Source organism: Megalops cyprinoides, chromosome 1 (genome assembly GCF_013368585.1).
Source record: "Megalops cyprinoides isolate fMegCyp1 chromosome 1, fMegCyp1.pri, whole genome shotgun sequence".
Taxonomy (NCBI): domain Eukaryota; kingdom Metazoa; phylum Chordata; class Actinopteri; order Elopiformes; family Megalopidae; genus Megalops; species Megalops cyprinoides.
Genome location: NC_050583.1, coordinates 28,655,101 through 28,680,785, shown reverse-complemented (window position 1 = coordinate 28,680,785; position 25,685 = coordinate 28,655,101). Strand labels below are relative to the sequence as shown.

General features: G+C 44.2%; 1 protein-coding gene across 2 annotated transcripts in view; it reads right to left on the bottom strand.

Annotated features, from left to right (window-relative positions):
* Positions 1–25,685, bottom strand: part of LOC118774668 (protein kinase C beta type-like) — a 113,096-nt gene that overhangs the window by 65,044 nt on the left and 22,367 nt on the right. For both annotated transcript variants that reach the window (XM_036524082.1, XM_036524072.1), the window contains exon 3: positions 4,400–4,482. In XM_036524082.1, coding sequence (XP_036379975.1) covers positions 4,400–4,482 — 83 coding nt within the window. The remainder of the gene's footprint in view (positions 1–4,399; positions 4,483–25,685) is intronic.

Sequence of the window (25,685 nt, the reverse complement as noted above, 5' to 3'; positions counted from 1 at the left end):
ACAGGACAAAAGAGAGACAGGGAGGAGTGGTGGGACGGTGGAGCTGACAGACTGGGCTGGACTCTGTAATTCATCACTGAAGGTGACAGAAAGCAGGACACACAGACGACACATATGTGGGTAGGAAACGGCTGGGAGGGAACCCATTACTGTTATGCCTGCCAGCAACGCTAAATAAAATGTGAAGTTAGAAAATTCACCCAATCATATGCCACACAGCCTTACGAGCCAAAACAATTGAGCTCCAATTCCAGGTGTCATATCCATACTCATGTCATAGCGGGTAATGCTTTATTAAACCTGTGGTATGTTCTAGAGAAATGGAACCAGATGTTAAGAAACTGCGCTGTAAGGTAAGGACCAATTTATTTTTACAGTATTGTAAGACATGGAGTAATCCACAGTTGTAGGATGGATTTTTCAGTAGCTGGCCAGACAGCTAATAATAACCTTCTCTGAATCAGAGTAAAATTATAAGATGAGTCATCATTAATAAACAAGAACCTGAACTGAACTGAACTGCAATCAGTTTAAAACACAGCAAAAAAGCCAAAATGACATGTACTGGGAATAAGAGACAACATATGCACAAAGGACCTCAAACGTTACAATGAGGTCATGGGATCATTTTCATTTCAAATCACTGAGCTAAGGCGCTGCCAACATTTTAAATGAATGAGCTGATGGGCCATGTTTTTAAAGGTTCAGCTTAAATTGGACCAGGCTGCATTGCCCAGACTGGAAAGAGCCCTCTCGATCAGGGGCTTGTCTCCAATGGATAAAACAGGTTGCAGTAAATTCTAATGATGTCCTAGATATAAAACAGTAGCGCCACACCGTGAGGGCTCACTTCAAGTTTGACCCAGTCTTGATATCAAGCGCCAGGAGGCTTAGGAGTCCTTCCCCATCCATGTACTGTACAGAGTGCCCTACTTACTGTACAAGGGCCTCATAAAACAATCACACTTTTATTAGCCCAAAAAGGACACTTTCATTTTCAGTCACAAAGAGAGGCACAAATCAAAGTTCATATACATACACAATCGTGCACAGACACATACTGTATCACAACACCCACTTAAATAGACATTATGCAATTTACATGATTACACTTATGTCAGTGGTTATCATGAAAAGGCAGAAAATTGAACCAGATGGAAATATTTTAGTAAAGAATTACTGATGTTACTGTGTGTGTGCCTTGCAAATCTGGTCAGGAAGAGAAGGGACAGGTCTCATGACAAATAAACAGCTGATGCAAGGTAAGACTTCCAGTTTTATTATTGCAACGCTATCTCTGCAATGAGATCAGTTAGGTGCCCCAGCTCTGCAAATCAGCATCAGTCCTGTCCCTGAGACAAACAAAATGCTGTTTGACAACCATTACAAGTGTATGGTGAATGCTGACACCCAGTTAACCGAACGAAGAATCCGTGGGAACATAAGGGGATAACTGAATATTTTTACAGCGTCTGAGCCTGTCTTTTTTAAGCAGTAGCTGCAGAACTCATCTTAGGCTTATTGTTGTCCCTGCCTCTCTTTCAGTTTTATTTCAGTAAAGCCACAATGCAAATCTTGTGGGTATACATCCTAAATATTCTACCCAGGTGCACCGATGTTGCAATTCGGCAATCCTTTCGCATTTGTCTCAACTAATCGGGTTCTGAAAAGCCCACACGGTTCTCTTTGAAACAGGCTGTGTCTTCCTGTTTGATATCCACCATTTTATAGTGGTCCTAAAATGCATCACTATGGCACTGTCTTCTGCAGCAAACCAGCCAATTTACATTTAACACAATGGGTCTATTCACGCCGTCCACGGCCACAGCTTCATTTAACAGAGGAAATCGCCTCAAATTAGTCTCTTATCAAAACCGCCATCCTCCCCAGCTTTTAATAGTATTTGTCTCCAATTAGAAACAGGCTTTTGCATTCGGAATCAGCGGACATTTCCATCCTCCTTCCATCAAACGCAGGAAGGATGAAAGGGTCCGTTTCTGTTCCGATTATTAAAAAGATCCTGTCGTTGCATATAGCGAATTCGCCCTGGAAAATATCAAAAGGGTTTGATTTGAATAGACGCAGCACCGCTGTAGGGATGAGGGAGGTGCAGAGCAGCCAGGTGAAGAGACTGCAGAGGAACGGGTCAGTAGCGTGTCCGTGCGGGAGCTTTCAAGGAGAGCGTCTGCCCCCCCACCCCCCCACCCCTTGCTATCTCTTTGTCCGTAAGAGCCTCCTATTATGGGTATCAGCACGGATCATTTAGCAGGGCTTAATAAGTGGCTAGTAAATTAATATTTCACCAGCTCATTCACTGGCCTTCCCCCGGTCAGCTTCAGCCGCCCGTGTCCTCCTGTTCCGCGCAGGAAAGCCGACTTCCGATTAAAAGCCCCTGGACCTCGAACCCTAATTACTGACAAACACGCTGCCCAAAATAAGACATTCTGAGCACCCTGGTAACTTGAGCGAGTAACAAACTAAGTAAATAAATGCTATATCCCTGAGTATGGCACGTGAAACACGTGTAAATGAGTCCTTGCTGGGGAAGCGCTGCAAGCATAGGCTGCTCCTGTGAGAGCAGGGGGAGAGGAAGCCTCCAGCAGCAGCAGCAGCAGCAACAGACTGGGCCCGTGCCACCGGGGCATGGACTTGTGTGAGGAAACGCAAGTGGCGGTGTGTGTGTGTGTGTGTGTGGGACCTCCACCACCGGGGATCTCAGCGCTGTGTGTTTTTATTGTGAAGGGGGAGAAAAAAAAACAGCACTGGTAATGGAGGAGGGGGAGATTAGGCCATTATCTTCTAAAAACAGAATCTGGATTGCACAAAAACATCTACAAAGGCCATGTCAATAATGTCACTGATCTGCTTTCTGGCACTTTATCTTTGCCTTAACTCTTCTCTGTGATGTCCAGCAGCAGCCTGGGAATGACTTACTGTAGGTCACAGGCATACAATGCAGTCGCTGCCCTGTTCCTGGAAAACTCATTGAAAAAAGCCATTAAGAATCCCTTATTCTCCTCTTTCAATGAAAAGAATTACTGCGCCATATTCAGTTACTGTGTTTACCTGCTCTGTGAGTTCTACTGCAAACGGCTGCAGGCCAGCAGCGCCTTAGTGAATTATATACACTCATGCACACTCACGGGTCATTCGGCACAATATGCTAGGTCTCCGTTTCTCCATCAGAAATCTCGCAGCCGCAGTACAGTAAAGCCTCCTTAGGATGCAAATGAATTCACTGGGCCTGTGGACCCCCGCCTTTCACTCAAGGGAATGAGAGAGCCCTTTGATTGGCGGAGGGCTCACCCTTGCAGAAAGCTCATCCATCCAGGAATGAAACTACAATGTGGCTGCTCCATGAAACTCTGTGCATGTATTTATCAGCCTGCCCCCTCCTCCTCAAACTGAATGAGTCTTGTTATTTGCTTAGACCATTTGAGGGCCTTTGAAAGTTTGCAGATGGGGTCTGGGGGGGGGGGGTGGTGGTGTAAGGCGTTAGCATGTCCTTAACCTCTTGGCATGTTGGGGAGGACACTCAGCCATGCCAACAGAACACACTGAAAATCAAATTGGTCAACATGTTGCGAAAGGGAAAGAATTTTGTTACAGTCCCTCCCCATTCACTGCTAGAATGCATGATGGGAAATGATTGCCCACATCACCTAAGATGTGTCAAAGCACAGCAGTGGCTTTAGATTATGAAGTCATGTGCAGGACATTTTTTTTTTCTCCAGTACTGTTTTAACTGCAGCGCTGGCTGATTGAGGCTGTCTTTGCTGCAGGTTCCAGAGGCAGAACAGGCCTGCACAGGTGCCAGAAGCGCTCCTTGAACCTGCCCAGGCCTGTACACTTCCACAGAAGCCGAGAGGGAACTTCCCTGCCCGTACTGACACCCACACCGGCTTTCATTACGCCTGAAACGCAGAGCCGTCTCCAGCAGTAGCCGGGCACTCTCAGGGCTGAAAGTAGCTTTATCTTTGGGGCAGGTTTCCCAGCAGGACGCTGATCCCAGAGGAGCCACCCATCCGTTATCTGGAACTAATTACACACAATGAGGGAGCCGGGGCAGGCCGACAGGGAGCTCCCACGCAGGAAAAACAGTGGGAGGGACAGGTGGAGGGCATGACTCACTCAAGTGGCACTCATGTGGCAGGGGCAGAGGGCACAGCACCAAAACCAGGTTCAATTGTCTACCCTACTTCCTTTTGATTGGAATTCCGGTCAGATATTCCAGAATTCCAGATCATCTATGGCAGATCCAGATACTTCCTATGTCTGAGGGCGGGGAGGTCACCCAGACAGTCGCCTCAAATGATACACAGTGCCTGCTGAGTGGCAGACAGGAGAAGTGCCCTGCTGTAGCTGTCCAGGGCCGGGAGGAGGTGGGCGTTGTACTCACGTCTGATGCGGGGCCCTTATCTGCGCCGGGACAGGAGAAGGTGACGAATTCATGGCAGCGCTTGTGCACCACAAAGCAGCAGACTGCGGAGGGAGGAGAGGAGAGCCGTACATTAATCAATGCCAGCACATCAACCGGATCAGTGCACGCGCTGCACAAGGAGTGATATCACGTCACCACAGCAACATGTGGACAAATCACAGTGATTATCAAATAATAACAATTATCCACACTGACAGCCCTGGTGGCGTGTGTGTGTGTGCATGCGCATATATTATATTATATACATATATACATATGGGTGAAGGACTGGTGTGTTAGCATATAATTCTAATTTGTGCAAAAACAATATGACCCAGCATTTACCTTTTTCTTGGTTTGATTTCTTGTGAACAGATCTCCCTTTTCTTATCATGCAGGTTGTGCATTAGAATGGGGTTTTGTCTCTGCAACCATTTTATATGAAATCCAATGCCGCTTCGGTCAGATATGATCAAACAAAGAATATAGCCGTGGCGGTTCAGAAATTCATACATCATGAACGGACAGCTATGCAAATTCTGCTCATCCCAAGCTTCCGGCAAAACAATGCCCACCCTGTTTCGGTTACCTGCCACGCAGATGATAATACTGGCTGGATTCTACAGGAATCCGTAAACCGGCAGGATTAATACAGAAATCGACACATCCCACACCAGATTAAACGCTGTCTCCACGGACACAGATGGAAATCTCCACAGAATAATAATGGGAGTCTGTGTGCCTGCCCTCGGCAGGCTCTGTACCTACAGGGCTAATGCTCCTGCCCACCAACGCTGTCTCTACACCTACGCAACACCACCCACACGCTGCACTGATACTACAGCAGAGAGAGAGAGGGAGAGAGGGAGGGAGAGGGGGAGTGATGGGAAGACAGAGGGAGAAACAAGAACAGAGGGAGGGAGGGGAACAGACAGGACAGTGGGAGAGGAAGGGAGAAAGAAACAGGGAGGCAGAGGGGCTTTTAATGAGGCAAAATCTTGTGTTTTCTCAACTGCAGACAGGGATTATTAAATAAATCTTGTTATTAGCAACAGAGGCATCAGCAATAATTAACCTTTAAAAATTCCAACTTCAAAACTTAACAGTCCACCCTTTGATCATGCTTTCATTTTGGCTTCTGGAGGCTCAAAGCAAAAGCAGGCTGCGCTAAAGCAAACATACGCAAATGAGCCGAAGCTAAAGATGAGCATTGATAATATAAAGCCTAAGCAAAATGCTCATGCTTAAATTAAAACAAAGGCAATCTACTTAATGCGAGTCTAAAAGTTCATAAGCATAATGACTCATTTGCCCGATTTGCAGCCTTCATCAGATAGAGCTGTTAGAGGCTTGTCAGCAGTTTTTTTTTTTTTTTTTTTGCATTGTAGAATTATGGCCATTATGCATATAGACTTCCAAGAAATGCTGGACACTTTTTATAATCTTCTGGACACTGAGAATGGCAGAGGCCATTTAATGCAAGTTACAGACAGGCTTGGAATGGAATCCCCTGCTAAGATGACCTCATCTTGGCCAAGACGCCTCACAAATTATTATTTTTTTAATTTCAAACAATTAGTCTCTGCTAGTTGTTCCTGCTGTCTTTCTAGCTCATTCCCCCGAACAGTACTGCAGATTTCTGACCCCAGTGTAAGCTAATAAAAGTTCCTCTGTCACCTCAGCAATCTCTCACAGTGTAAAGAGGTAGCTTTTACCTCCCACACTGCCAATCACACAGTGGAGGCCAAAAACACATCCCTAACCTGTTCTACTTATTCTTCCAGCGGGGAAAAGACTAACGCCCCCCCGGCCACACCCCCGGATGAGTTAAGTGACAGACTCCTCTCCAGTTCAGTCCACCACTAATCTTTGCTGCATTTAGTTGCCAGTGTTCAGAACAGAGAACTTCAATAATTAGTAAACAGAACATAATTAGAATTAACACAATTAAAAAGGCTTTGTGGAGATATTAATATATCTCTTGAACAAACCATATTGTACTATAGGTAGAGGCCTAGGGATTGCCTGAATTTTTGATGGCTGCTCATCACGCTGTAATGTGAAGGTGTTACTTATTTACTGGATAAGTACAGGTGGTCCCCGACTTAACGATAGTTTGACTTACAATTTTTCAACTTTACAATTGCGCGAAAGCGATACGCATTCAGTAGAAACTGTACTTCAAATTTTGAATTTAATCTTTTCCCGGGCTAGCGATATGTGATACGATACTCTTTCACGATGCTGGGCGGATCCCACACGATCACGAGGGTAAACAACCGATACTCTACAGTGTACTGTGTTGCCAGCGTTTTTTGGATATTGTGTTTCTGTTTTTCACTTTCAGTACAGTATTCAATAAATACATTCTACATTTTATTATAAAATAAGCTTTGTGTTAGATGGTTTTGCCCAACTGTAGGCTAATGTAAGTGTTCTGAGCATGTTTAAGGTAGGCTAGGCTAAGCTAAGCTATGATGTTCGGTAGGTTAGGGTTTATTGGGCCGTAACCCCATCGTAATTCGGGGACCACCTGTACTCCACACACCAGTTTTTTTTAATAACATGAGTAACTGATTAGTCTTTCAAAACATAATCTAGGTCTGTGCTGTTCATGCACAGCATACTGACCTGTTGTAGGGCCATAATGAGAAAAACCTAAAAACAGAGCAGTACCAGGGTCATTCTGGTCATTCAGACCAGGCCTGTTAAGACAAACATTTTCTCAAAATGTGGCACATATATTCATACTTTTGCAGTAATCGCTAAGGCTAATGTTCACATTTATATATAGTCATAATAGTTGGTGTCTTGGTGTCTAGTCAATGCTCTCCATGTGCCACCTACCAAATAAGTGGACTTAAGGGGTTTGTCATAAGTGCACTGTATTATTAAGCTTTTTAATATAATAAAAGAATGTATATAAATGTATAAACAAATGGACATTTTAAAAACAACCTTTTTCAATTTGTCTTTAATTTGAGATGACCTCCTTTGCTTCTTATGTGACCCACAGGGCATTTGACCACACTGCCATCAGCACATGGACAGAGCTGATAGCGGCCATAATCTGTACTGCAGAGATAGGCACGTTTCCCTTCATTTTCCTGACCGTTCCCATGCACCTTGCCTTGTTCCTGAAAATAACTGAGCTTTTCTTAGGTACAAAATCTGAGAAACTGAGAAAAAATGGACAATTTGTCTTTCAGAATGACCTAAAGGCTAGAACCTAGAATCTGGAAGCCCCCTCAGGAGAGGCAAGGCTGTTGCTGGGGCTAGACAGAAGAAAAAGTCAGCTCCTTGGACAAACATACACGTAAGACCCACAGACATGTGCCTTAGTGCCCACGGTTTCCACATTCACTAATTCTGCCCATATCCATCACATTAATCTGGGGTATTCCCTGAAGGCTAGCACAGTATAACCATTTGTGAAAATGACTGAGCTCTGAAATGAACCGTGACTTAAATCATGAACGCACCGTTTCTTCTTTCAGAAAGTGATGAGCACTCACTCTGTCCATGTAAGGAATATGGCCCACAGACCACACAGCCTTTTGGGTAATTGAATGCAGGCATTATGTGGGGCTCTGAGAGTGGTCCTGGGTCTTCTTAATTTAATTAAAGTGGTGATTGCTTGTTGACATCTTAACTGCAATGTCATTCATTTTTCCTTCATGCTTGGAAAGCAAAACACAAACCAGAGAATGCAGTGTGTGCATCTGTACGCGTGCTTGGAGGAGGGGGGGTTCTCAGCTTAACTTGAAGTCCCTTCCCTCATCCTCCATCCTCACTGATTCAAGCCAAGTAGGTTATATGGACAACTCTCCAGTTATGTTGTCAATGCTAATACAGAGGCAGTCAATGATCCACTTCCAGTTTAATAACCTGCGTCATCGGTAGTGGCGATCAATGAAGGCAAGCAAATAAGAAACTGGTCAGACGGAAAAGCTGCAGTGAAGAAGAATATTACACCCACACTAGGATGCTTCAAAGAGCAACTGAGACTTTCTGAATCACAGCTGGTACTGTAGCAACAGGACCTAGCCAATCACATGGCTTTGTTCAGCTGCGTTTGTAGTTACCAGGTTCAACAATGCAGAGTGGAGAGACCAGTCTATCTTGGCCAGTTTAAAAGGTCAGCGAGAGAGGCAGGCTCACCCTGCAGCCCGATCGCAGCAAGACAGTTCTACCTCTTCATTATTAAATGCATCATTAAATATACATGTGTTTAACAGCTCGCCAGTGACTGGTGGAGCCTTGACCATCTCTACAAGACCAGCGGGCTGAGATACACTGCAGGAATCAACTGCTATGACTCATCTGAACACTGTATCACAAATTCAATTAAAAACCCCCAACTCAATGTTAGCAAAATGAATACCTGTTCTTTCTCAATTGAGGACAGACACACAACTGTTGAAGCTATAGGAGGATATGACAAAATTACATAAAGGAACAGAAATAAGTTTAAAATTGCACAAGACAGTGTTGCTTGTTTACACATTTTTGAGCATAAATGGAGCAGTATAACTGGGAATGACAGTCTTAGTTTTAAACAGCAAAAGACAAAGGCAAAAAAAATTAACTCCTTTTTTCAGTCATTGCCTTGAGTTAAATGGTTAAGCAAAAGCCTTCTACAGTAACACACATTTAGTGCCAACCACTAAAATTATATAATGACCATATCATTTCATATTTTAATCTTACACAACCAGCATTCTGCCTGACAGAGCAGTGATAGCTGAAGGACAGCCAAAACAACCGAAGTGTCACCAATGAGAGATGGGAATCCAAGAAGGCACTACACTAGGAACAAGCTGCAGGCGGAAGGCCCTCTAGTGTCTCCTCAGTGACACAGTGGTTTCTGTTAATGATCACTGGTGAGATGTGTAACCTATTTATTTTTTGCAAAAGTATTTTTTTGTTTATTATTACTTTAGGAAAAAGTCCCATTTAATTGCAAACGACAACTGAACATATGCATCGGAAAGTGCCAGTGGTTCAAAAGGCTAACCCTAGCTGAACTACACACCCCTTTCCCCAACCCCAGTGGGCTGCTGGTCAGATTCGGTAGATGACACGGCCAGTTTTGAACCTGGGCCATAGAGCCCAGCCTGTGCTAAGAACACGTGCCTCTCTCATGTTACACTGATGTCAATATTACAATGCTCTGTATGATAAACAAAGTGGAATAGTATGCTATTTTGTCTTATCAAACAACATTACAGAATAAAAAGAACATTGCCACTTTTAGCCATACAGGATATTGATAATACAACTTCCATTGCAGATAAAAAGATGAACTAATATTTACAGATATATACAGATTATGAATGGGTTAATGTCAATCATAATCATTCATATCTGCTTAAATCAAATTATTGGTTTACATTACTAGCAGAATGTAGTCTTGGCATAATACTGATTTTTTTCGCGAGTAGTGGGTAAAATTAAACATGTATTGCAAACCATCTACGTAGCCATAATGTATATGAACTAGATTCTTATCTCAAAGTAACTCATTTAAACAAGAGAAACATCTTCTGAACATGCGTAACCGTCAAATGCACAAGATGATGTACAAATGAAGACACAAAATTTGCTTATAATTTGTTTCTCAAAGTCAAGACCAACATATTGTGGTTGATTTTACAGTGGGTAAAATTAGACTATAAGGAACCAGCACATTTTAAATACTGGTGCAGTGACTAAATCGAAACTGACAAAGACGACACATTGGACTCCAGTGTTAGCATTAAGTTCATGGCATTTATTTTATAGTAAGACACTCAAAATTTTTGGTTAATATAATTTTAGAAGAAAACTGTTTTGGGTTATTCTTTGCACTGAGAGGAATTTAGAAAAATAAAAGTCATGTATTTCTGGGTGATATTTTACATTCTTTTCTTCATTGACATCATTTTTAACCTTCTGAACAAATACTGCAAGTTTTGATCAGTTTTATTTTCAGAAATGGAGTTAGTATTCGGCTCATAGTCTGTGAACAGTTTATCTGTTCTCTGTACATACATTCAGCATTGAAATTACTTATTGACATATAAAGTATAGTTTGTACTGCTTTATGAAATCTATCAAATCATTATCAAAGCTGGAGTTCAAATCTGATTATTTTTGTGGTCACACAGCCATTGTTACGTTATGTTGTAGATTATGAAATTGAATGTTAGCTCACTGGCTAGCTACAGTTAGTCCTAAATGGAGATTGTCAGGTAGATGGCAAACTAGCTTTGCACTATCAAGACGGAAGTGGCCAGCTGTGAGACTGTTGGTCATGAGTGGAGTTATTTAGCTACTTTACCTAGACAGCAGTGTTAATAGAACTTCTACTAAACCAATATTAGACACAGAAAGGAAAAACTAGATAATACTGTTGCCTTTGATGTGTCTACTGCATCAGTATCACTGCAGTGCACTGTCTATTACTTTCACAAGAAAAAACCCTTTTTTAAACCATGCAACAATTAAATATTGAACCTAGGGGGTGCCACACATTGGTGATGACTGCAGTGTGTCAAACCCCTTCTTCACTGTAGGAGTTTCTCAATGTATTCATAGAAAGTGCACAGAAACAAACTGTATTGTCTTCAATCATTAAAATGCTCATTAAATCATTACAAAACCTGAATTTATCTTCTGCTGATGGACTACAGCGATCCACAGAAAATGTATCCTAGCTCTGCATCTTCTAAATCTGACTTTTTACACTGCAACTGAGACAGGGTTTGCCAAGCTGCTTCCTTCCTCCTCCTGCATCAGCCACTTTCAGTTCACCTCTCAGCTCCCAGCTCTGTAATGAGGACCCACATGGCTGACATTTTAAATCTGGCAGTACTGCCTGTTTCTATTTTCCATATTTGAAGTCAAACACAATTTTCTAAGAACTAATGCATTAATGTTTTTAATACACTTTCACTACTTTTTTTAACAGTCAGCTTGGCCAGGGCGGGAATTCCTGTGAAAGTCATCACGGTACTGCACTTGTGGGTTGTGGCCTACCACGCACAGTGCACAAAATATGCTGAAAAATACAAATGCAAACATATTTCGGGAACTACAGTCACATGCAGCGTCCCCTCTGCTCTATTCACTTGACCACTCCACTCTGCAGACTTATTATTTTGGAGTACGAATAGCCTTCAGACCCTGAAAGCCTCAGTCACTGGATGTGCTGCAGTAGTGGGTAACGGGCAGCTTAGACCGCAAGGACAGTGGAAGGAGGCTGCGTCTCCAGACGCGCTGCCGTGTCAAGGAGACCTCGGGACCGCAAGTATTCCAGACGATTGCTACTGTCACACTGTCACAGCAGACAGATCACCGGAGAGCAAAGGGGAGCACGAGACTGCATCATAGAGATGGGCCTTCATCAATCAATGAGCTGTCTGAAACATCAAAAAAAGTTAAAGGGGTCTGAGAGAGTGGACATCAAGGCTCTCTCTCTCTCTCTCTCTCACACACACATACACAAAAGCACAGGTGCATGCATGCCCTTTCCTGCCAATATGAGCACGGGGAGGGACAGCAAACATGGCACTATAATCTGTTTACTTTGCTTCAGGGAGTAATGGTCACATTTTCAAAGCCTGTGTGTTTTATCCATCACTGATGCAATTAACTTTCAGAGGACAGAAAAAGTAAACCAGTAAAGCAATCCAATAAGCCAAAGCCTTGTTAAACCTATTCTCAGCTTATTCATTATTTACTAGATATGTATGGCTATAACATTTGGTTGTATTGTTGCTTTTGATGCTATATTAACATACTGACTAGAGTATAGGGATGGGCGTTTGACTATACCTGAACAAATCACTTACATAAACATTAACTCCAAAAAATGGTGTTATGCAGTGGTGTTATAAACACTACTTTATTAGCATGATGATTCACTTCAGAAGGGTGTGCATTTTTTGAAGTGTCTGTATCTGCTGCCACTCAAAATGGAAAGCTTTGATAACCCCGGATTGTGAAACCATTGAAACACATTCATTTCTGAACTGCTTGAGCACAACTTCCCCTGTGTATCAAAAAAGCACTGTGTACATAATAGCTTGAAAACAACAATCAAAATGACAGCAGTAAAAAATGTTTACAATGTATAGAACTATCATAACACAAAAGCACCATTTCAATGATTTATCACAACAACTGAACCATGCAGACACAACGTAACAAACAGATGGAGAAAAACACGTGTATTGCTGCACTCACTACCACAAAGTACACTCACAATGCAACCCCGCCTGTTCTGAGAAAACCGCTGAGCATGTCGCTAAAATGTCTGCAAAAGACATTCTGCCACTGAGTGTGGTCTGCAAAATCATTCATGCCACCAGTCAGTCCAAATGGCTCTGATGTTAGCATGGTGAATATCCAGCAGGCTGCTTTTGGCACAAGCATTTTGATCAGACTGTCTCCTCTAGATTAAACACTTTAACTTTTGCTTTGTACATTTTACTAGGCGTACATTAAGAACGCACTGAGGCGTGGTCAAGCATTCTGCTTCAGTTAACATCAGGTTTTGCCTGATGTTAATACTGTTACTGTAAAGAATTATTCATGTTATTAATATTAATATGACTTTGGCAGGTGTCCAAGTGAAGTTACCTCCAGGCATGACTGGAATTATGTTAATAATTTTGTACCTAAAACACTGTCAAGTTTTCATTATTGTAATTGATATTATGGTAAAATGCAGCCTTGAACCCTTACCTCACACCAAACATACAATCTTAATATTACAGACTTTATGGATTTTGGCATTTGAGTGGTTTTACATGCATGGAAAACTGCCAAATGTTAGAAATGTCAATATACACAGATTAAAAACAGTTTGCTGGATTTGCTGGAGCTCTATGAGTGATTACCTTTGACAAAAAACCAGCCGCTGGTATTTAAGTGCCTAATTGCTTGATTTAAATTTGAGCACAATCAAGACAGTTTAATTTACAAGTTAGACTGAGCAGAGGGAAAAAATATATTATATAAAAATATATAGCAATTTATTTTAAAATTAAATGTGAAAAATGCAGGCATGTTCAGTAGAATGTTGCATTTGTTTGAAGATAAAAGTGTATGTTATATACATATAGTAATGTTTTACAGGAATTTAATCTGGGTTCACAAGTGCTCGAGCACTACAATGCTCAAAATACCCAACTCTACAAGGGTCAAGATGAGACCTTTCACTCAGTCTCAGCTACAATCACAGGAGAGAGCTGTGAGTTATCCAGGCACAGGGACAAGGACAGTGATGGAGTCGTGCACCACAATGCACTGTGGTGGCAGTGTTAATTTCCTTTCAAATGCTGTAAGACACTGCTGTGACATCACCATCCCTAGCAATGCAGCCCAGGGATCTGGCTCTAAATATTTAATGAGGCAGAAAGGACAAAGAGATGAATCAGTTAAAATGGTAAACGGTTATCATACAGCATTTTTGTACATGATACACATAGGCTCTGTACATATGACATGCTGAATTTTTTGTGCGTTGACGGCTTTTTAACAGTGAACTATGCTTCAATACAACTTCCTAATTCTTACTCAAGAGGAGTAATTGAAAAGTCAAACTGCAGCCTTTTAAATCAATAAATGCTAATAAGACTTGGATTGGATATAGTTCTGTTGGTCCCACAGCAAATGAATGGGTGTTAGGTTCATTTGTTTGGACACAAATAAATTGCTGATCTGTATGTTGTCAGGTGAGGGACAAAACGACATTAGCATTGTTAGGGGTCGTCACTGGTATATGCCCTGGAAAGAAATTTAGTCATTGCACTCTGTCGGTCAAGGTTAAGATTACTTCCCAGAAACATTTAACATCAGTGGTATTAAGGTAAGTACAAATTGATCAATACTATTATGCCAGTGTGCTTTCCTTGTGGTGCACCCTGGGACTTGTAGTGTAGAAAAAAATCACAGTAAAAAGTGTATTGGAAGATTGCATGCACCTCTGTCGTTGCAGTGGTGACCAGCTTAAATAATTGGCCACTACTAAAAAGTTGTCGACAAAAGGGAAAATTCAAACAAAAAGGCAAGTGTGTATTTCTCTACTGGAGTGACATCAACAATTACAGACACATTTATCCATGCAGACCATAATTCCACAGAGTGGGAGAGATGAGGAATGGGATGAAGAAAGAGAGAGTACTTGGTAGGGAGCATAAAGTATCAATCAGTCCTGTATGGGTCATCAAAGACTCTTTGATGAGCAAGGCGTCCTTACTCCTGTCTTGTATCTGTATTCAGTTTCATAGGGGGAAAATGAAACCCATGTGCAGAATATATAATGGGGAACATGAAAGAAGGAAAATATGTGCATGCAAACAGTAAGCACCTTTTAAACTAAACTGGGACTGTTACCCTGCCAGTATCGGAGTTAAAATACTTTATGTAATCCAAAACATCATGCTCCTATGTGTATGCTCTTAATTTTGTAAGCACTGCTAGAATGAAGTGCCACATAATATTTGCCCAGTTACAGGCATGCATACAATGTGGTAAATGCTGCTAAGCTGAGCACAGAGCTAATCAAATATTTGCCAGTCTCTGGAATATCACTGGGGCCATCTACTTTACTGCACTGATTGATGTTTCCAACAAAATAGCTTCATGGATCTTCTTATTACCTAGCAGAGAATGCAGTATTCATTTCAAGGTCAAATTCAGCTACGGTCTTTACCTGACAGAACAGTCCAAGAGTCCTTTCTGCTTTGCTACTGAAATTCAGATTTAGCATGTTACAAATATTTTATTCGATACTGATGACCCATATATTTTAATCATTACTATTGACCATTTTTAAAATGGCTCAGGGTGCCTTGAATTAAACTTGGAAATATGAGTTGCCGCTTTGCCCCGTCACCTTTGAACATCACCCTCTGCTGTGCCCTCTCCCATCCCTTCCCCTCCCCTACCTCTAACTCTCGCCTCTCCTCTTCTTCCCCTGGTAACTCTCATTCTCCTCTCACCCCTGTTTCATCTCCCTCTTCCCTCCCCTGGTCCCTCTCACCCTTTTCCCTCCCCTGGTCCCTCTCACTCTCCCCCGGGTCCTCTCACTCTCTTCCCTCTCCTGGTCCCTCTCACTCTCCCCCTGGGTTCTCTCACCCTTTTCCCTCCCCTGGTCGCTCTCAGCCTCTTTCCTCCCCTGGTCCCTCTCACTCTCCTCTGGGTTCTCTCACCCTTTTCCCTCCCCTGGTCCCTCTCACTCTCCCCTGGTTTCTCTCACCCTTTTCCCTCCCCTGGTCCCTCTCACTCTCCCCTGGTTTCTCTCACCCTTTTCCCTCCCCTGGTCCCTCTCACTCCCCCCTGGTTTCTCTCACTCTCTTCCCTCCCCTGGTCCCTCTCACTCTCCCCCAGGCCCTCTCATTCTCTTCCCTCCCCTGGATCCTCTCACTCTCCCCTGGGTTCTCTCACTCTCTTCCCTCCCCTGGTCCCTCTCACTCCCCCCTGGTTTCTCTCACTCTCTTCCCTCCCCTGGTCCCTCTCACTCTCCCCCAGGCCCTCTCATTCTCTTCCCTCCCCTGGATCCTCTCACTCTCCCCTGGGTTCTCTCATTCTCTTCCCCCCCCCCCGGTCCCTCGCACTCTCCCCTGGTTTCTCTCACCCTTTTCCCTCCCCTGGTCCCTCTCACTCTCCCCTGGATCCTCTCACTCTCCCCTGGGTTCTCTCACTCTCTTCCCTCCCCTGGTCCCTCTCACTCCCCCCTGGTTTCTCTCACTCTCTTCCCTCCCCTGGTCCCTCTCACTCTCCCCCAGGCCCTCTCATTCTCTTCCCTCCCCTGGTCCCTCTCACTCTCCCCTGGGTTCTCTCATTCTCTTCCCCCCCCCCCGGTCCCTCGCACTCTCCCCTGGGTTCTCCCATTCTCCCCCCCCCCCCCCCCCCCCCCCCCGGTCCCTCTCACTCTGCACTCTCCCTTTATGTGCTGCCCCACTGTTTAGCCACCCAGCTGTGCTCCTTCCTCTCCAAGGATCGGCGTGCCCTTTAACATTGAGCAGGGAGGGACAAACACAAACACCACCTAGCCATTAACCTCTGAGAGTCCAAGCATTGCCACAGTCAACACGTTTGCCATATTTACATACACCTCACCATTCTGTTCTAGGGAGGTAATAAGATTTAAAAAAGACAATGATGCACATGAAAAGGACAGTGCACGACCCAATTATGTTATGTTAGTTATGCATAATATAAGTGTTTACACTATCATGTCTCAAAAGAATCTGAAATCAGATTTGATCCTGTGGTTTGTTACTCACATTTCAATGGAGTATTGTGACCATGAGATACAAACAAGATATGAACTCAGTTTGACCGCAGTTTTCCTTGCCAGACCTATGGCTATTTTCTGGTAGAGAAATGCCTAAGGGTAAAAGAATCTTTTAATTCAAATGTGCTGTACCTGTGAGGCTTGTTAGATTTCCTTGTTAGAGGCACACCCATTTCCCTTTCTCTTTCAACCTGTGTGTCTTTATTACCCATCATACTCAGGCCAGATCCAGTAATATGTTCTCTGCAGCCTCCAGCAACTTGCTACCAAGCAACATCTCTGTCTCTGCTGACTGAAGGGGAGGATACATTCGTTTTCCTCTGCTGTTTTCGTAAAGCAAAGAGGAGAGTGAGTGCAAGCGTGACGTTATCCTGGGGCGATATCCCTTCACACATGAAACTTCATCAAACAAGCCAGTGAATTGCCCGCATTCATATCTGGCTTTGATCTTTGGTCACCGTTCACACCTACGGGCTGACAGCACCTGCGTGTCAGTGCTACGCTTTGGTCCTACAAAGTGCTACACCACATGCTACCATACACACTGCACCAGGCAACACTACTACTCAGATGGATGGGTCTTTGTGCTTTTAATATGTTGCTGTATAAAATGGAGGACGATAAGGGCAAAATTCCTAAGCAAACTGCACTTGTTCTTGGCATTTAGTGTGCAACAGTACAAGAGCAACAGGTGATGCTGTAATTTCAGGAGCTGAAGGAGGAGTAAAAGGCTGCAAAAAGCTGCACGAAGGCAAAGGCAGCAGCATTATCTGAGTACGCATCCAAGCATGTGTTTTTAACCAGACAAACAGGAAGTACTGGAAGCTCAGGAAGTACAGCAAATGTTTCTGAGTGCTGTTATTGGCTGAGCTAACAATTGCTTGTGATGCACCATTTTATGCACCAAAGCACACGTCATGCCAACACCAGATACATTCACACATACTAAAGGCTGAATTTAATCATGTAAACTAAAAATGGTATTGATGTTCTAACAACATTGCATTTTTCAACCTGTAAAAGCTATACATATTTAATGGATACTTACTAATTATTTACTAATACACAACCATAACCAATCATAACCAATAAGTCTGAAATTCTACTGAAACTAATTTTGCAGTTGAGACAGTAACATTTCCAGCACGTTAGGAGCATTCTTTTCCTCTGCCATCTACATATGGTGCTCCACTTAGTGCATGAAACATGCCAAGCTAGTTCCTTTCCTTATGATTAACCTCCAGTGAAGCTGTGAATCTGTTATCTTGATCTTATCTCATACCAGATTCATATTCATGGCCGTCTGCCAGAGCTCCTCTATAACACATCCCCAGCATGGAGATCTACAAGGGAACTGAGAGTGTCATGTTTGTATTCAATAAATGCAAAAGGTAGTGCAGCTACATAAATGCAATGTTAAAATTATACTGTGAACCTATGCTTCTAATCAAAGTACCATTGGAATAAAAAGTAGCTCTAAAACCCAAACCACTAAGTATCCCCTTTACACTGGAAGTGGTGCTACACCAGCATTTCCTAATTAATGTACACACTGCATTATATAACCTCACGTGCTTGTAAAGAGAAGGAGTGTGCCAGTACACACTGCCAGCAGTGGCAGCTCTACAGCACATAGCAGCAACAGTGAAGGCTGTACAGTGTCTGGATAAAGCTATGCCAAAAAATCAGAAGCAGTACACTGCACAACAGCATCATCTCTTAGAGTAAGTGTAAGGCTATAAATTTTGGTTAGACATTGCAGAGTGAAGCTAAGCCCCAGCTCCTCTTCCTCCCCGGCAAGCCCTTCACACACCATTAACCTACTTCAAGATTCATGCCCCTTTATTTTCACTCTGGTGATATTCCTTTACAGATTGATAAACATACAAATGTGTGTATATATATATATGTGTGTATGTATATACTGACAGAGAGAGAGGGAGAGAGAGAGACAGAGAGAGAGACAGAGACGCAAAAACAGTACTAAAGCTTAAAGGACCACTATCTCAAATATACTCAATAATTACAGGCTTACTTGGGGCATAGCTAGCTAGAATTAACATATATATCTAAACAAAAACATCATTACCCACTCCTCCAAAAATAATCGAACATGCTAGACTCCCCCTATAAAAAAAAAAAAAACAGTGAAACCAAAAATAGTCTGGCTATTCAATAATCATCAGCTTTGCCTTTATTCATAAACATCTACTGTGGCCTCAACACACAGAGAGTGTGAGAAGCTAAACAGCTTCATAATGAATACGGCAGGGCGACATTGCTGAAAGACAACTGTACAAGGTTGAAGCGCTGCCACGGTCAGAGGGCTGAGCACTCTGACAGAGGCAGAAACACTTCCACTGACCAGCAAGTATTGCAAATCCACACCCGTACGCAAAGCAGGCAGCGATTTGGGTACACCGCTGTCATGTGGCTTCCTTGATTTACATGATTCCTCCTTTGTAAATAATGCGCCCTGACAGGCGGAGTGTGTTATGAAGCAAAGGCCTGCGTGCTGTCAGTGCGGACAGCCGCTGCTCTCCGCAAACTGACCCCACGGACACACTGCGGAGACCACGGCCACGGGAACAGCCCTGTGACACACATTTCTATTCCAGACACGTCGCAGCCGGAATGCACCCTGTCTATGCTGCAATTACCAGGAGAGGCAGAGGGAGACATGGGGGGGGCGGAGTGGCCATGATGCTGGTGCTACTGTTGTTTCCCATTATAGTCAGGGACAAACTGAGCCTGACGAAGGGAGAGAGACTGGAAAGAAGAGGAAGAGGAAGATATCGAGGTGAGGAGGAAAATGGAAGAATAACTAAAAGGGAGAAGGAGATAGAATCTTTGATTAGTGCCATTAGTATTATTCAAGCTGTCATGGTGCCTGATGAATGGTCTCCTATTATCCACTGTGAGAGCACAAAAACACTGCCTTCCACTGTCATACAGTTCAGTCATATAGCTTCCACAGCCCTTCAAAATGCTCTGAGCCAAAGACGAGCAGCAAATGTTGACAATGGACTTTGGCAATACAGCCCAAAAACATGCTGATAAACAGCAGAATAAATATCTTGATTAAAACCCATTTAATATTTCAATGTACTCCCTTCCCATAAGAATCTTTTATGAGAACAGCCCTAATGGCAAAATGCAAAGGGCTCTGAGTGACCATAACCATACTGTATTTCTTTAATTTTTTCAGTATCCCTGTTAAAACCCCATGACGGTGGCAGAGCTTTAAAGACAGAGGTGTTTTATCACCCTGGCTTCCGTGCCGGAGGGTGTGAACTGCGGGGCTAAGTGGATTAGGGAGCCTGATTTTATCCCGGGCTCCTGGCTGCACTCCGTAGCGGGGCCCTGTTGAGTGGATTACCTCAGCTGATCCTGCGATGCAGGGAGATAATACTCCCATGCAGTCCCACTGATAACATTTGCTTCAGCCAGAACCGCTCACAGGGCGCCCACAGCTCAAGGCTTCACAATCAGGAAAATACTGCAATACAGAATGCAACTCCAGAAAATGGCCTTCTTTTCCTGCTCCTGTTAAACGTCTACACCTGGTGCAACATCTAAATTTTACCCTCAAGGCAACCATCAGTTGGGCAAAATGGGTTTCATGCATTTTTCCTAAGATGCCTTTCTGATATTCATCTGCAGATGATGCCAATTAGTGTTTGAAACTAGGCACAATCACCCTACACATTAATTCAGACTAAGCATTTGTCTGTACACACACAGGCATCAGAAAGAGAGAACAAGCTAGCACTCGGCTTTGAAAACATCCTGTGTGAATTCAGCAAAGTGCAGAGTAGAAAGAGACAGGCTTGGCCTGCTGCCATGCACTATGCACCTCCTCTCCACACATAAAATAAAGAAGAAATCATGATCAATAACCACCGCTGGCTCCTCTTACAGATCCCAGTCCACTGGCCAAGGGAACTGCAGATACACGCATGTATCACACACACACACTGCAGATGCACACATGCATACACACACACACACATGCACGCACTGCTGAGTCAACTGACCTTCACACATGAATCAACACACTCTTATATCCACACACACTTGCATCAATTTCATATACACATATGCACTGCTAGACCAAGGTGCACACACATACACACAAGCACATGGCGAGGCATTACAACAAACATTATTCCCAGCATAAAACATCAACACTTTTCAACTCTTTTATTGAGCTTATAGCGTTAACTGAAAAAAGATTTGCTTTTCACAGATGTCCAGAATTTATGGACTGAAGTAACTGTTACATCAATACAATCTTTGAACACCCATAAAATTTTAAGCTCATCACTTTAAGGCTGTGGAAACTCCACAGTCATTACCTTCAGTGCTGGTTACATGCCAGTGGGGGACGTCTGTGAGCAGAGCGCTAAGTCACATGGGCCATTACGCAATCACAGCTATGGCAAGCTAAATCAATGAGCAGTATGCCTGCTGTGTGTTAGGTCGATCAATGGAGTCCTTAAAGCAAATTCCTTCCCTAATAACTCTGACTCTCTTGATATTCCCAAAGTAAAATATCTGCCAGATCTGTCAGATGACTCTGAGCTCCTTTCCAAATGAGGCGTGGAGCAGTATGTATGCAGTGTTAAAGGGCACACCCAGGTCCTCACAAAATCTGACTCCAGAGAGGCCCTCTGCCTGAAGTAGAATGCAACTCATTCTGCTGTGCGTGCATGAATTCAACTATAAATGCATGATCTAAATTCAGCATCTATTCATTTGTTGGAAGAAATGAACTACAGCGGCAGCTTAGCCTGGGCCACAGGATCACCTCAGACCACGCTGCTTAAAGCACATGAGGACTCCCTGTAGGACCGGCTAATGACCTGTACCCCGACAGCCAGAGTCCAAACTCAATTAACTAACTCTGCCTGCCAAATGAACCACTGCGCGAACACAGGTGGTCCGACAATGCGATGCCTGTATCAGACCGAAAGTAGGTTATCATCTTAAAGACATCACGTGTGGAAAGCTGGGAAAGAGGATACATCCCTGCATTCCAGGAAGATATCATGAATGGACAATGGCCCACTCAGCCTCCCTGGCTGGAGCTATTACTGATCTGGGAACAGTGCCACTCTCCCAGGACTCAGAAAATCCGCAATGCACTCTGGCATGGGATAACAAGGAGGGGGGTTTAATGTGATTTAATGTGCCACCTCTTCCCCAGGGACTCTGGAACCTGGTCAACAAAGGAGACGTGTGGCCTCTGTGTGCTTTTTGACCCTTGCCTGCTTCAGGTGCCTTGAGCCGCATCGCTCAAGACGACGTGAACAGTCAGCATGTAATAAATCCCTCTAACCTTTGACCCTGCCTATTCAACAGCCTGCTCTATATTAATGCTTTCCTTTCAAGTAAACTGCCAGCTCTTAAGGCTTAATTGGGACTTGGCAGGTGGGGGAAAAAATAAGGAGAGGGAGAGAGAGGAGCTGAAGGGGGGACAAGAGAGAGGCTGTGAAAGACAAAGCCATCCGTTTGTGGTGTGGCGTGGGTGTTCTGCAGGCCCCTAAGACCCTGCGCGAACAGAGGCACTCCAGCGAGGCTGAACTTCACACAGGTGGTGGAGACAAAGCTTTCAGCTTACGTGACAATGGAGATCAAAGATCGACCCGAGGCAGACAGGCACTGAAATCTGATCAAAGCGGCGTTCACATTATACTTGCCAAAAGGTGTTTATTGAGCACAGCCTCTTCGCTAAACACCATTACAACACAGGGCCCCTGCCGCCTGTCAGACGTAGTTAGCGTGTACCATTAGCCTCGCAGGTGCAAAGCCGATAAGCTTGAGCTGGGGGTGCTGAGGGGGAAGGAGGGACTTTTTTGGCTTCATCTTGCCAACCCACGCGTGCAGTAACCGCCACCTCCCCAATGGGTCTTCACACCCTCGGAGGGGAACTCAAGTTTCCCTGTCACTTTTTTCCCCAGGAGGCCAAGTCCCGCAGCGCAGGGGATTAAAAATAAACCCCTTGATGAGTGTGTAATGAGATAATTAAGCAGAGAGAGGGGAAGCGTGTTGGGGTGCCCAGATCCTGAGACAGATGCATTCCTCGGTGGGGTGACTGGAGGAGCTATTTCCAAAGGGAGGAAAAAACCACAAAGACATGAGGAAGCAGTGTGGAGACAGGACTGTCGAATTACAATATAATTTATGGCTAAGGAGCATACACATTCATTCCAAAAAGGAAAAAGTGGATGGCAGAGACCTTCAAAGAGCTGCTTTTCTTGGAAAATGTGGCAGGGCGTATGGTAGATGTTCACTGGATAATAAAAAACATCTTGAAAAAATAAAGATCAATGTTTTCATATGGAACAAAGTCTTGGTGAAAGCTACTTCCTGTAAACTGTTTAGATGAAATGAGGAGAATTGTGAGATTTTGTGCTAATGTTTACCTCCTGCACTTCAAACAGGCGTGTTCATGCCTTGGGATTTTCCTTTTGGAAGGAGAAAGGCATCCTATAACCTTGAGGCTTACTGTCTGCATTCTCACAGGTCTGAATTGACTGATGCAGACACACATTACAAAAGTAACTAGCTCTCCTCTTTTAAACTGCGCAACCGTCGTAGTGTGGTGACCTGCTTTGTCAGTGAAAACTGAAAACATGATTTATTTATCCAGGGGCAATAATGAGACAACAATGAAATAGTGCTATATCAGGCTGTACTTAAGAACCATGCGTGCACTAGGGAGGGACTGCCGTTGAATCGTCTAGACATAACACTACAGCTGCCAGTTAAGTTCTGTGGTCATTGTTATGAAACATGATCCTTGTAATGACACTGAAAAACTGGTCAGGAGACTGCTACAGCCATCTGAAAAGTAGTTTGGAAGTGCTCCACTGTCCTCTGTGTTTCAAGGGGATAATCTGAGGGATGAATGGGCTAAGTGGCTATGGGGAGCCCTGTGAGAAAGAGACCTTATCGTTCCTAAAGCTCTTATTACCACTGTTGTTACAGTTGCCTTTTGGAGTGTCCTTTGCAGCGGCAGATAGGTGGAGTCATCCAGCAACCGGGGGCGAGGCCGGCGCCTGCACACACTCCATAGTCCTGCCGGGAAATAGAGGACGTCCTCTGACCACATAAAAGGAAATCTTACAGGCAAGTGGCCTGACAGAGTCCCTTACTGAGGGCATAAACAGAGCGGATTAGGGCTGTTTCCACAGTTACTCTGCCGAATCTCCAACTTCCTGCTGAGAGATGCACTGTAATGCATACACCTGAAAGTGCTGCAGTGAGCCTCCAGCACTGTTTTCATTCTGCTTACATTATTGTTGTTTCCATTAAGGCTAACCATCATCACCATCGTCATCATCGTCATGATAGTAAAGAAGTAGAAATATTGCCGACCAATGAAGGACACTCACAAGGCCAATGCTAATATGTTGCTTTTCAAAAATGACACAGCGAAGCGACGTTCTGTGGGTTTCAAGCTTTAAAAAAGGGAAGAAAGCAGGGATGCAGGCCCACATGCTTAATATGGAAGCAGCAGCCTCAGTCCTCCAGATCACATTTGTGCCCATCACGTACAAGCCCAGGTCCGCTTCCACCCGGTCGGATGCAATTGTGTAGTGGGTCCACCTTCACACTACAGACTGAGCGGAAACACAGCTGTGAAGAACACTTTCCCCTCATCGCAGAAACACAGCTGTGGAGACCATTTTTCCCCTTATAATTGCTTGGATTTTTCCTCCCTTTTTATAAACAAACAGCGCCTCGGTAATTGTAGCCCTGAGAACTTGGTAGGCTTCAACATCCGCCTTACCTCCAACACTGCTAACCACACAGTACCATCAAGCTGCAAAGGAACAACCAGCAGCTCTGCTGAAAAAAAAGCTGGATCTCCACATACACAGCCCACCTTCTCCACAGGTGCATGCTACAGCCCAGGATCAGGCCAAGATCTTGTCTGTGCCTCGCGCGCGAGTTTGCAGCCTTCACAGAACGGAGCAACGCCGTCTGCGGTTGGCACCCTGAAATCTCAGGGGGGGACTCGTGTGGGTTTGCGTCATGCCTCTCTATTCCTGTCAGCGTGGCACATTTCTGCCTCAGCTGCTGAGACGGGTGGGCTCAGGGAAACAAAGGGAGGCTCCGCGTGGCGTAAGAATGAGCCGCCGGTCCCCGGGAGAGACGAGGCAGACGTGTGCAGCTGCCTCCTGCCGTTTCTTCTCCCCCCCTCCCCTTCGCTGCCGGTGCATGGCTGGAACAAGGTGTGGGAGGTAAAGCATCCTGCAGATGTTCCTCAGCTCTGACAGCTCCCTCTCTCTCGCCGCATCCCGCTGCCAGCCTCCCCAGACCTGAAGTCTACCTGCACGTAACGATTAATTAAATCTGCATCCTGAAATAATGCCTTGTTTGTTGTCAGCACCGCACCCCTCTGTTGACCGGCAGCCCTGCTGAGAGAAGTGACCCTCTGCCAGGTGTGTTACCGAAGAGAGGCGGGGTCTCTGGGGGACTGCATTACCAACAGGTCGTGCAATGTCATCTCCTCTGGGTATTGCCCTGCAGACGTACTGTATATCTTTCAGTCTATCAGCTCAGATGTGTCTTCCTCGAAATGACTTCAGGCTGAGGGGAACATACTGTCAGAGCACAAGGGGCTATGTGCTTCAAAAATGTCAGTGACATATACATGGCCCAGTAAAGATAACAAGGCAAAGGGCACAGTGATCTTTACTCAGATGCCGACATACCCCTTTATTCAGCTATTTGATCATAACCTTCTTTCCTAATGATAACAGAAGTTACGCAAGTGAAAACAGCGCACTAGCATGAGAGATATTTATCTAACATTGCTGATGGTGCAGCCAGTCAGTGCAGCACAGCGGTGACTGCATCACCGTCTGATCTTACACTTTCCTTATGTTCTCCTCTCAGCTCTCTGATGGTACCCTCCATCGTTTAAGATAAAACCCAAAGTCCAACAACAAATGTTTTTTTGAA